The 13283-nt window shown below is 40.3% G+C and overlaps 1 protein-coding gene across 11 annotated transcripts in view; it reads left to right on the forward strand.

Moving 5' to 3' along the window:
• Positions 1-13283, forward strand: part of LOC123372784 — a 166736-nt gene that overhangs the window by 89585 nt on the left and 63868 nt on the right. For 7 of the 11 annotated variants that reach the window (XM_045021246.1, XM_045021248.1, XM_045021247.1 and 4 more), the window contains one exon: positions 2965-3090. In XM_045021246.1, coding sequence (XP_044877181.1) covers positions 2965-3090 — 126 coding nt within the window. Of the gene's footprint in view, positions 1-1199; positions 1390-2964; positions 3091-13283 lie in introns of all 11 variants that reach the window. The other 4 variants (XM_045021252.1, XM_045021251.1, XM_045021254.1 and 1 more) reach the window with 1 other exon arrangement.

Consider the following 13283-nt stretch of genomic DNA (forward strand, 5'->3'; position numbering starts at 1 on the left):
TGCATATCTATCAGTGTTATAGAGGGCGACAATTTATGAGTTTACCCTGTATAAGCTTTATACAGAGTAAAACAGATTTATGTGGGGTTTGGATCCCATTGGGAACTGAGTGTCTGGGTGCTGGAGATAGGTGACTGGCTGAGCAGTTTTTGGTTAAAGTGTGCAGCTTTGGGGGCATGGACCAGCCCTGGGTCTGTGTTGCAGCAGACTAGCATGTCTGGCTCAACAAGGCAGGTTCTGGAGTCCCAAGCTGACATGGAAAATGGGCTCAGAGGTAGTTTCAGCATATCAGGTAACAGTCCCAGAGGGGTGTCCGGGACCGAACCTGTCAAAGCCAGATTATCAATATAATGTCGTCTGTCTGCTCTCACAAGGTGTGCCTTATTATACTGCTTGTGGTATTTGTCCTTTAGCTTCTGGGATTTTGTATCTAAAACATCTTTCCTTAAGGGCTCATCTGGTTCTATGGTGTTCCATGTGCTGGGTGTAATCCACTCCTTTCTTCTCTCTTGCCTGTAGCCTAGACAGGCTTCACTGCTCTGTTTATAAATTGCTGTTACTTTGTCCCACTTCTTGTTGATCTCCTCCTCTGCATTCCCCTCCTCTTCATCAAGGTCTGCAAGTGCCTGAAACCTGTTCTTTAACTGCAGAACAAAGGCTTTCTGTATTTCAGGGGACTTCAGCTTGTTAATGCCATAATGTTTATGTCCCTTGTCTGGTGGACCCACACTTCTCAGTTTTAGCTTGATGGAGTCTGTCACAAGGTGATGGTCACTGCCAACATCTGCACCCCTTCTCACTTTCACTTCTGTCAGTGGGCATCACCATTTCCCACTGATCATCATATGGTCAATCAGGGTCTTATTTGTACCATTTGGAGAACATGATGTCAGCTTGTGAATTTCATTATTTTGAAATAAGATTCCGCCAATGACTAGATCATTCATACTGCAGAAATCAACAAGCCTCTCTCCGTTTTCATTCTTTGTGCCATACCCATTTCTTCCCATTGCTCTGTTGTTGTTTGTCTTGTCCTTACCAGTCTTGGCATTCAGGTCTCCCATTATGATAATTAGATCATGGCGTAGTACTCTAACTCCTTGTAATGTAAAGTCGAATTTGTCCTTTACTACTTCATCACTGTCATTTGTCGGAGCATAGAACTGAATCAGGGTGGTGATATTGTGTTTCTCTTTCAGTCTGGCTCTCATAAGTCTGCTGCTGATGGACTTCCACTCAAGCAGGAAATGATCCACTGCCTTCTTCAAAAAGATGGCAGCATCCTCATAGTGTTGTCCATCATCCAGTCCAGAATACAGCAAAGTTTCTCCTGAGGCTGTTGTTAATCTTCCTGATCTCGTCCATCTGCTCTTGGTGACAACAGAATGTGTAAGCTGTAGTGTCTCATCTCTGCTGTGACCTGAGCTAGCTTCCCTGTTTTGTACATTGTCTGTACGTTCAAAAAAGCAATTATAGAACTCTATTATAAGCAAAGTCTATTTACCTCATGACAGATTCCTTGTGATAAGGGACCTCATTACCCAACTTTGACTCAGAGCCCAGACATCAGTCTGATTCTATCTGGTCTTGCAAGGCCATGTGGCATCATGCACCTATGTGACACCTGTCACAACACTTCTTCTTTAGTAACTCCAGGCATGAAGTTAAATGTATGCTCTAAGCAGAGACTCCCAGGAGAAGTGACTATAGCTTGCTCACAGTATCTTGACAATAGTCACCTGGTGAAGAAGGATAATGTCTGTGTAGGGGTTCAGTTTGTTCACCCTTAGCCCACAAAGGCACTCATTATAGATGCCTCACTACTGGGATGACGGCCACACCTGGGTAACCACACATCCCTGGATTCTTCAGGAGTCCACACTATGTATCAAATCTTCTCAAGCTTTTGGCAGTACGTAAAATATGCAAGAGGTTTCTTCCCTTTCTCTGGTCTGTATATGTCAACCTTAACCCTAACCCCACTCTTTATGCCATTGCATGGGAGCAGGAAGAGGCACAGGGTACATGCCTGGCCCTGATGGACACTGCTTGTTTGAAAAACAGTCTCATGCACAAGTCACATGTGTGCTTACAGTGAGATCTACATTTACTTTGATACCTTGAAGAACTACACTTACTGTAGGGTAACAGTTCTATCCACAGCCCAAATCTCTGTCATTTGAGCCAGTGGTGTACCTGATAGCAGTAGTAGGCTGTCATCCTCAGTGTGGAGAAGCATATAGAGGGGGATGAGATGAACACTTTGGCAATGGGATTCACTAATATTTGCTGACAGCAAAAAATGGTGAAATTCAGGAATCTTGGGTTCCATTTCAGGCTTTGGAGGAAAGGGTCCTCTAATGGTAAGATACCCTTCTGCCTCTGCTCAGTGAGTAAGCTACTGGCAGACGGAATGTTTCCCAGCTCCTTCCGCCCTGTGGGGATGAAACTGCAATTAAGCTATTTCTTTTCCACCCTAGAGCAGTCTTTAAATTAGGGAAGCAACTCCTTGAAAAGGAGGGAAATAGGCTCAATTCCCCTGAGTTAGGGTGCCATGACTCTCATGATATTGTAGGCTTGTATAGCACTTTTTGTCCAAAGGTCACAAAGTATTTTACAAAGATGAGTAAGTGCCAGCATCCCATTTCACAGATAGGGGAGCCAAGTTTGTGAAATGACCTGTGGAAAAAAGCCTACACTAAGGTCTGTTAAATTTTCATAGTCCTTTGTTTTGTTGTTGTCAACTGCTTTTGCTTTTTTGTTCTGTGTGTTGAATAACTAATTTAAGCAAGAAGTACGGCTTTTCTGGTGGTACAGTATTTTATAATTTTATCCAAACCATCACTCCATTCCTTAATTTTGGGATTACAGACATAATTAGCTTTAGCTACGTATGCATGAACTTAATTGGTTATAATAAACAATTACATAGGTTATTTTTTTCATTTTCTGTCCTTTTCTTAGGCAACTGGTATGGATAATCTTGCATTATCGTGGATGATATCAGGAAGAAACCTAGAAAAACAACCTCTGACCCTTCCCATAGACCTTTGCTATGGGAAGACAGAAAACTTAAACCTACGATATCCGGTAAGAACTTTAAACCAGAAATATTGGGACTAATTTTCTATTGCTCAAGCTTTAATTTTACTACATGAGCTTCTTCACTCATTGTTTCTTAAATTTCTAGCAAATGTTGAATCAATGAGCATTTGTCTTGATGTTTTATGCCTCATTGGGAAAACATGAGTACAAGGGCTAGAAACAAGATTCTCAAACCCTAATGGTTGGGGTGTGACTGCAGCTGTCCTTTATCTGCTATTACAGCTATTCTCTACTGCTGCTTCTCATATGGAGGTTGGGGCTCCCAGATCAACTTTGTGCAAAAATCTAAGTAACATAGACTAGACTGGCTAGTGAAACTGCATTCTTTTCCTACTTCATCCAGCACCTGTTTCTACTCTTTAGGGAGTAGTATTGCTCCACCAGAGAAATTGCTCTTGCTTCCACATTCAGACAACTTGCAGTTTTTAAAGCCACTTTTAGACCTTAAGTGCCTGCCTAGAGGCCCCCTACGGTATTATCTCATTGCTAATTTGTATACTGCAGTGTAGATATGTATGGCACTTCCCAAACAAGTATGGAGACACTGTGATCCGACATGCTTACCATATGAATTAGATAGATAATGAAAGATTATAACACACAATGGGGATGGAAGGAAAAGAGACAAGGGAAATAAGGGGAAAAGGAAATTGCTCTTCAAGAGGCAGGTGGTTTTGTTGTTTGTTTGCAAAGTACTGAAATAATTTAGTTTGTTTCTGTCCCCTATTTTTTAATGAGACAGAGCACAGAAGGATAAGGGAAAACAGAGGGAGCAGATAACACTGGAGCTGAGATTAGTGACAGAAATGTGGTTGGAAGAATGTTTGAAGGAGAGTGAGATTGGTTGGCTCACTTGAAGTGGAAGGTTATTCTGGGAATCAAGGGGTGGGAAAGTGATAGAAAGAAGCTGAGGGAAAACCAAGGGGAAAACTGAGTAGCGTGCATGACATGAATGGGAAGTAGTGAAAACTAGAGTTGATCTGTAGGTTGTCAGATCCAGGGCTGGCTCTGGCTTTTTTGCCGCCCCAAGCAAAAAAAAGAAAAAAAAAAGGGGTGGGGGAGGACAGCCGGAGTGGCAAAGCAGGGGAAAAAAAATAAAATAAAAACACGGCGCGGCCGGAGCGGCAAAGCAGGGGGGAAAAAACCAAAAAAACATCGCGGCTGGAGTGGCAAAGCGGGGAGGCGTGGCCGGCAAAGCAGGAAAAAAAAAAAACAAAAAAACCCCTACAGGGCAGCCAGAGCCAGGGTGCAGGGGGACTCCCTGTGCTGCAGAGTATGCTCCCGATCTAATGGGAGGAAGGGGGAGGGAACAGGGGGGAGAGGGAGAAGGGAGGCGGCCAGGGCTTCAGCGCAGACCCGACCGCCGCGTCGCCTGCCGGGAGGGCTCTGCGCCGCTCCGGTCGGCTGGAAGGGAAGGACGCGGGCTGCCCTGCCGAGTTTGCTGCAGGGTGCTCCCCTCCTCCACGCCGCCGCCCCCTATAGGGTGGCCGGATCGGGGAACCAAAAATAAAAACACCTGTTGTGCTGCCCTAGGATTGGACGGAATGCCACCCTATAGAATCTGCCGCCCCAAGCATGAGCTTGCTCGGCTGGTGCCTGGAGCTGGCCCTGGTCAGATCTGTGGGTAGCCTTGAAGGGAGAGGATGAGCTATTTGAACTTGATGCAGAACACTTGTGGCCCTTTCCTTTTAAGAGTTTTGAGGTGAGGGCAGTTACATGACTGGAGCCACCAGGGAGAGAAGAACATTTTAGCAGCAGTACTTTGGATAGATTGAATAGAGATGAGGTGGCAAGAATGGAGCCAGAGAGGAAGAATTTAGTGATGAGGTGAAAGAGAGCCAAGGCATGAATCAGGCTTTTAACAGCGGAGACAGAGAAATGTTAAAGTGGAAGCAGCAAATGGATTTCCTGAGAGCTTGATATAGTGTGGAAATAATTTAAAAGCACAGATTTTGGGAAATAGAATGGAAGTGCCAATGTAGGGAAGAGGAGAGAATTTTAGAGAAAAAGGTCAGTGTTTAGCATATTTTCTTGAGAAGCAGATGAAAGTCAAGACTAGACAGAAGAAAGATCAAACAGAGGGGTAATAAATCTGTCCCTGAGCTATTGCCTGACTTTCCATTTCACGCAGCTCTCAGTTGCTTGAGTGAAGGACCTCATTGTGCACTGTAGATAATTTATCAAATTATGTACCTACAAGAAAGAACAAAAAAAAGTTCAATTCAGTGCTGAATAATAGTGATATATATGCAACAATAAAGTCTGAACTAATTGCATTTGTCATTTTACAGAGTTCTACATTTTTGTCAAATCTCTAAAGAAATATTCTTGCACATGTGCTAAGAATTGGAGGAAGACACTATAAATTATTTCTACAAGTGCTGTAAAATGCAAATATAACAAATGTCCCATTTTGTTTCTTTATTCTGTGAGAGTATAACTTGTTTTATTGGGTATGCTTTAATTACTTCAGGATGTTCACTTTGTTCTTGTAATATGAAAATCATTAGACTCATGATGTTGAGATATAGATGCTTTCTCATGCATTGTATCCAGCAGCCCAGAGAGTCTAGTGAGATTAGGCTACATCCACAAAGGCAACTCTTCTTAATACATCCTTTAAATCCTTTTCCCATTGTAGTCCCAGTATTATTCTTCTGTTTGCTGCAGAGGCAGCTCTCTGGCACTGTCTCCCAGAAGGGAAGCTTTCCCTTTACTTCATTTTAGGATTTATAGCCTCAGGAAGGAGGCAAAAACTAGTGTAGTTTTTGTAATGGAGACAGTTCCCTAGAGCAACTCTCTCCTGTATATCTGCTTTTTTCAATCTCTCTCCATGGGTTTTCCTGCAGACAGCAACCAAAACTGCAGACTTTCTTTGAACTACCAGCAATGGTGGAAGTGGCACTTCCAGCTGTAGTTTACTCATGAGCCTTCAGCAGTACTGGCCTTGTTTTTAAACAGAAGCAGCCAAACATCCTTGTCTCGCAAGAAACCAGCAATGCTCTTGGAGCATGGTGGCTGAGGGGACGGAAGAACATAGGCCTAGCAAGGCATGGAGATGGCTCCTGTCTATTGGCATCATGCATACTGGTATTTATCTTACCAGGTGGCACAGGTACAATCTCCTCCCCCACAGCAGATTCTCAGACAGCTAATCCAACATACCAATGCTGTTGCCTTCCCCATTTACATAGTTTCCTGACTTTTGGTTCCTCCATTTCACTTCCTCTTTCTTGAGAAGCAGAGGAAGTGGGAGAAGCAAAGTTGAAACATCTATTAAACCAGAGACATACAGGCACTGTTTTCTTTCATTGTAAAGCTCTTTTCATCAGCAATAGGGGGAACTGATATAGCAAGGAGGAGTATGTCAAAGCCTCTTTCTTAGACCATCTCTTCCTTTTGTTTCACTTAAGAAACCGTTTTGAGGGAGTGCTTGGACACCACAATGACAGGTGCAGTGTATGTGACCCTAGAGAGAGCCTAAGGATTCTATTAGGACTATTCTAATATCTCTCTGTCTTCCTTGGTTTCCTTCCCAAGGGAAAAGGAAGACAAAAAACATTTGAGAATAATGAAAAAACTAGCATTCTTTTAAGTCTTATCTCCACTGGACAGGGGGAATTTCATAATCTGATTCCTTTCTGCATCCTGAGAGAGTCCATTAATCCAAACAAACTGGACAGATTCATTCGATATAGTGATAGTGATTTCGGAGCCCCAAAAACAAAATCCGCAGACATGCCCAAATAAGAATCCTCTTAAAATTAAAGCCCCCTGTAGTGGTGAGTACTGAGTTGGCTGCCTCCATCCTGGAGCCCTTGGAATTAATTCCTTCTACAGGTACACTAGAATTTGCCCAGAATGACTGGCTCGGGAGAAAATAAAATAAGTGAAATTAAGACCAGATTAAATTATGAAAATTAAGAAAATAGATCAAATTATGCTTAAAATGATATAATATTCCAAAAGCTAAAAGGCCCAGATTTTCCACCGAAACTACCCACATCTATTCTACTCACTCCACCCCCACTCAAGACACCCAAACCAACAAAATGCCCAGCAACAACATTGCACCGAAAGACCACATCAACAAGTTAGCATTTTGTTCCTTCTTTCCTCCATTTTTCCAGGTTTTACTTCTGTGCGCTATCTTTCTTTAGTACCTCTGTACTGAGAGATTAAAGATGAAATCCTGGCCCACGGACGTCATTGACAAACTTCTATTGATTATCATGGGCCTAGAATTTCACACAGAGAATATAATATTCACACACAGAATATTAGTCTTCACATAGTGGAATATCTGTTAGTGCAGAGGGCCTTTTCTACTGACTGCTGTGTTTATGCAATTGAGTTGATATTTTAATGTTTGTTATTTTTAAATGTTTCATTTATGGGTTGTGACACTGCAGGCTGTTTTATTAGGACGTTTTCACAGCAATGCTTGCAAAAATCAGTGTCATTATGTGCCTAATTTGCATAGGTGGTTTTTGTGAATGTGCATGAAAGTGGGGTTTTTCATGAGCAGCAGCCACTTAGTTGCACAGCTGGTCATTTATACTTGCAAATACCTAATTTGGATGCATAAAACTATGGCAGTTGTGCCTGACTTTTTGCAACTCTCATTAGTATCTCTGGACAGATTAATATTTCATTGTGAGAAAACATACAAGTCAGAACACTTTTGACATAAAAGTTTCAGGAAAAAATCATTGCACATTGAGAGTATTTAAACTTTACATCATATCAGCATATAAATATGTGCTAGTAGTATTCTAATAATTAACATACAAAGTACATTATAGCAGAATTCTTGTGCTGTGAAGTGTTTAAAAATTTTCAGATGTGTTGGCAACATGAAATTGAGTATACATATCCAAAGTAGCTTAAATGATGATGTTGAGAAAACATCCCAGCATGTATTTTTAAAACTGCAGAATTATGGATGAGAAACTCTAGATAAAATGAGACCATATCGTAGTCTTGTAATGAGTTTTTTCCCCAAGAAACTAAAATGATGTAAGGAAAACAGAAAAGCTTTAAAATTCTAATGGCTCAAATTCATTAAAATGATTTACACATGTAACTTTCAAAATAAATAAATATTCATAATTTATGTGCTGCATTAATATTTACACTCAACTGCAATGTGAAGAAACAAACCCCATTTTGTGTGTGAGTTTTAAAATATTGCATAAAGAATCTTTTCTCATCTAATTTGTTGCTGTGTAGAGTTGAGGTGATATATAGCTCACCTATTTAAATGATTTGGAGTGGGATATATAAATATTTATATCTATATAATTATAGCACACTGTTATCTTGCCTGTTGCAGAAAACTTGAGTGATTGACATATGGAAAATGTATTTATTGAAATCTGATATAAAAATCTTGTTTCCAAAGTCACTTTTTTATTAAGTCTTGAAATAACTACCCTCTGAGGGTTGGAATGGAAAGTGTAGAAAAAATACAGATTATATGATGCTGACATGTAAAAGAAGAAAAGGGCATTTCTAACTTCCATTGTGTGTCAAGGGTGTGACCTTTTGAATCTGAACTGAAACAAATTGGCAATGACAGCTTCTGATTTTCACTGATCTCACTTGAAAAACATTATTGCAAATTGTATCTCAGTAGAAGTGCTTTTCATGATGAATTATTCATGAAAATCTCTTCATCACGTAGAGCACCTGCTGAGAGGGTTTTGCATTGCATATTAATGTATATGCAACAAGTCCTGCAATTAAACCTTCAGTATGAAAATTCACTTTGCTTAGATAATCAGTTTATAATGCACCATGCTAAGGGCAATGACAAATATGTATTTGCATTCTTGGAGCTTTAAACATTTTTAATTAATGCTTGAAAAGGTCACATCCCAAGATCTTATGGATAGTTACTGTGAGCCATTTGCGAAAGGTCTAAATAATAGTCTAATAATAGTAACTTCCCCCTTTATTTTGGTTAGTTCTTTAATTTATATCTCACCATTGTATTGATTGTTCAGCACATACTTTCTATTTAGAAAACTGTTCTTTGAAGTTTATAAAGGAGAGTGATTCTGTTGACTGGTGTTGATACCACTCTGTATCCAGCAGAAATGTGCATCCTCTGCTGTTTGATGTACCTGTTATGTCCTGACAGTTCATTAATTTAAATGCAATGTGAATAAAAAGGATCTCTAATATCATCCATGTGAATTAATATATGCTATGCGTACAAATAGTCTTGAATACTTGTTTGCAGTATTCTCTCAGCTCTAGTCAATATCAAATAAGTCTTTGATCCAGAGACTCCATCATTGTTTGATAGATGCTTTTTAATAACTGAACTGTTTAGTATCAAAGTGTGTTTTATCCCTCTCCCTTTGTGTCTTTCTCCCACTCTTGTCTTCTTGCGTTCTTCCATGCAATCCCCGTAGCTGAACCCTGCTCTGCTCTTTCTTTCTGTCTGTATGTTGTGCCTAGGAGCCCTAGTCATGGACCAGGATCCGATTGTTATGCCTCAATTTTCTCTTATATTAAGTGCCACCTGAAAACTCTTTCTCCAAAATGCTATAATCATTAGTCCTCTCCACAGAGAAGTATTAACCAGTTAGATGACTGAAGTTCTTTCCTCCTTCCCTAAAGGCAAAAATATACAGGTAAAGTTATGGCATTAATAAGATGTTTTCAAAACCTCACTGTTGGATCACAGTTTCTCATAATATCTTATTGTTCATCCCTATGCTTCATGCATACATTGTTTATTTAAATTGTAAGCTGTTTGGGACATACTTGCCTGAAAGCACCTTGCACATTGTTGGTAAATAGTAATTATCTTTCTCTGTGTATTATTAAAGATTGCTAGTAATGCTTTCTTTAAGCATAACATCATTAATATGCAAATACACACTTGCATCTCAATTGTAAAAGGCCAAGCAGTCTCTGTGCTTAGTTTAAAGATAAGTAGAGAATGTCATATTAAGTTCAAGATATATTTATAATAACTGCACAGAATGATTATTTATTTGTCAGAAATGCAAATAGTGTTCATTGAGCAATTAACAGCATTTGAAGTAATGTGGTGAAATATACATAAAAAAATCTCACTGAAGTGTGGGCTTCAACTGTACAACCAAATGAGTCCCTTGTGGTTCAGCGAGTCTAAGAAGAAATCTTTAAAAAGTAGGAGCTACTTGGCTCTGATTGTAGTGCTAGATGGTGGGTTCATTACTTTCTTGCACTTTCTTTTTCATTTCTGATGGTTTCATATTATAGTAGATGGCCTCATCTAAAGAAAAGACAGACAAGTATCTGAACTAACACTGACAGATGTCACTTCAAAGGCCTCTTGAAAATTCTTCTGTGACACTAATCAAAGCATGTTGGAGTTAGCTAACCTTTTCCTGCTGGTTTGATAATCAGAAGTGAATGTGTTGGGTGGATGATGCATTTAGGTAGCAATATAAAATCTTTGTTGTTCTTTATTGTGTACGGGGAGATTTTGGCAAACCAGTAAAATGCCTGAAACCACTATGGCTTATTGTTAAAAGCAGCCTATTCAGCAGTCTCAGCTTGACCAAGGCAGGAGGGGAGGGGTGTTTGGGGTGCCACAGAAAGGGCAGCTTGACCCTGATCCTTCCTAATAAGAGTTGTGTTAAAGTTGCTGATACATGCATTTTAGGAAAGCAGGATGTGCCCAGGAATGTCTATTGGGGTCTCTGGAAAAACCCACACCTGGTTAAACAATAATCAGAAGGAACCTCTTGCTTCACCATTGAAACTGTTTACTTACCAAGTTTTCTTTAAGGGACATGCCATTCTATTACTAATGTATAAATAAGGGGGAAGAGTTTGAGATAGTTGGACTCTTTTTGGACTCTCCCTCTGAATACATCTTGTGGTCCCCACCGACAGACGGAAGATTTGGCCACCGGAAGCCTGCCGCTGTGTCACTCGAAAGTCACACTCAGCTTTGGTAATCATCAAGGTTGGGGGTGTTTTACTAACCTGTTGCGGATGTGTGTAAGTGCTTGAGATTAAGTAAAGTTTAGCTTTAAGTGAAAGCACTCTTGTGTTGTCCTGTTTGTGCCAGCCATCTATCGGTCGAACGGCCGTGTCTCCCCTGATTTATTTCCTAACACCACCTCACACAGTGTAAAAGTTACCAAAAGCTTTGGGTTAAAAAAACCCCCAGGTAACAATTGCATACATTGTTCTTAGTCTTTTAAATGTTAGAGTTATAGTCTCTAATGTTCTTTTGTGTATAAAGGAGCTGGTAACTCAGGAGTAAACAATTATTAAATTTGATATTATATTAAATGCAAAAATGAACCATGCTAAAAAGAGATCCTTTAATGTGACTTTCTCATAACTGTCCAGAATATACTGACTTCAAAACAAATTTTTTTAAACTAAAATAAAAAAGCCTACTGTTTACAAAAATGGTCAGCAAATGCTGCAACAAACTAACAATTGGTTAACTTGTATGGCAGAACTGTCAAATACACGGTACAAATGAGACTTAGGCTATGTCTATGTTGGCCGCAGTTCAGACTATGTGAGGTGGAGGTGTGTGAATGTGCACCAAAGTGCTGTGCTATAACTCCCCCATGGGGACACTGCGGGCTCAAATGATAAGGTTCCTAGTTTGGATTAATGTAGTCCTGTTTGAAGAGGACTGTGTTAACAGGAAGTGGGAACCTTCTAGTTTGCACCAGCAGAGTCCACTCAGGGGAGTTAGAGCACAGCACTTTGGTGTGCACAGCTAGTCACATCCCTGTAGCCTGAATTGCAGGGCAGTATAGACAAGCCCTTAGGAATGTAATGGCTATCTTTCAATGTGCCAAAATTTACATTTACTGTATAGATGGTAAACTCATCAATATACACTATAGTACAAACTTGCACACAGTGAAGCTTTGATTTTTCACCTATACTGGTCTATGTGTGCTGAAAATAGGCCATGAACTCTGATGTTCAATTTTTATGATAGGAGATATAGTATATTGTTATGTTCCTGTGAAACATTGTTTCTTCTCATATAGAAGTAGAGCATAGGCTTCCCTCACTCCTTCCTCTCCTCTTCCTCCCTGTCCCCACCTCCACCCCCCCGGCCCCGGTGGGCTTTTAATTAAGAGTGCAAAGTTGGTCTATTTGGTGTGGAACTTTAAGTAGTGGAGTATTGTTGGTTAAGATTTATTGTGTTACTGATGATTTGTTAAATAGTTACATGTGTTTCATACAAATTTGTAAAGCTCAATAACTTTTTCCCAAGGACATAAAGCAACTACCTTAAGACACATGAGATCCAATTCTCATTATTCCAGTGTTTCAGAAGAGATTTTTTTTCATTTTGTTATGATTTTAAGAAGGAAATTTTATGCTGTAAAGTACATAGGAGTGGAGAGTCTTCTGGAGTGGGGGAAAAATTTCTATGCAAACCTGTTGAAAACTTGTTGGGAAGGAAGGGGTTAAAATCAGATGTCTAATAAATCCATTGGGCTAGAGAATCTAAACCAGTTAGAAAACTACCCAAGAGTACCCAGAAAGCTCATTTTAAAATCTTGTCATCAGTAAATAAGATCTTCAGCTTGTGTAAATCTGCAACTTTAATTGCAATGAAGCAATTCTCATTTACACCAGTTGAGGATCTAGCCCAACATGTGTAAATAGAATGGCAAAGAATCCCTGCTGTTGCTAAGAAATGATGGCTGTAAGCTACTTTTTGTGCACCCCGATCCTGTACTGGTGATGCACTTCCAGTATAAGCTGAAGTAGTTCTAACTAGTGACAGCTGCCAACAGACTTAAGGAGCTGATATACAACAATGGCTCAGCTGGGTATTGGAAGACCTGCCTTTGCCCCCTTTTCCCTGGTCAGCAGTCACTAGGCTGGCTTTATGCCACTGGAACATTTCCCTATGCTGGAGTGATCCTCAAGTAGGGTGACCAGATAGCAAGTGAGAAAAATTGGGATGGGGGTGGGGGGACTAATAGGTGCCTTTATAAGATAAACCCCCGAATATTGGGACTATCCATATAAATCAGGACATCTGGTCACCGTATCCTCAGGGTATGTCTACACTGCAGTTAAAAACCTGTGGCTGGCCTGTGCCAGCTGACTTGGGTTCATGGGACTTGGGCTATGGGGCTGTTTAATTGAGGTGAAGACATTTGAGTCTGAGTCCCTTAGCC

The sequence above is a fragment of the Mauremys mutica genome, chromosome 6 (genome assembly GCF_020497125.1).
Source record: "Mauremys mutica isolate MM-2020 ecotype Southern chromosome 6, ASM2049712v1, whole genome shotgun sequence".
NCBI lineage: Eukaryota > Metazoa > Chordata > Testudines > Geoemydidae > Mauremys > Mauremys mutica.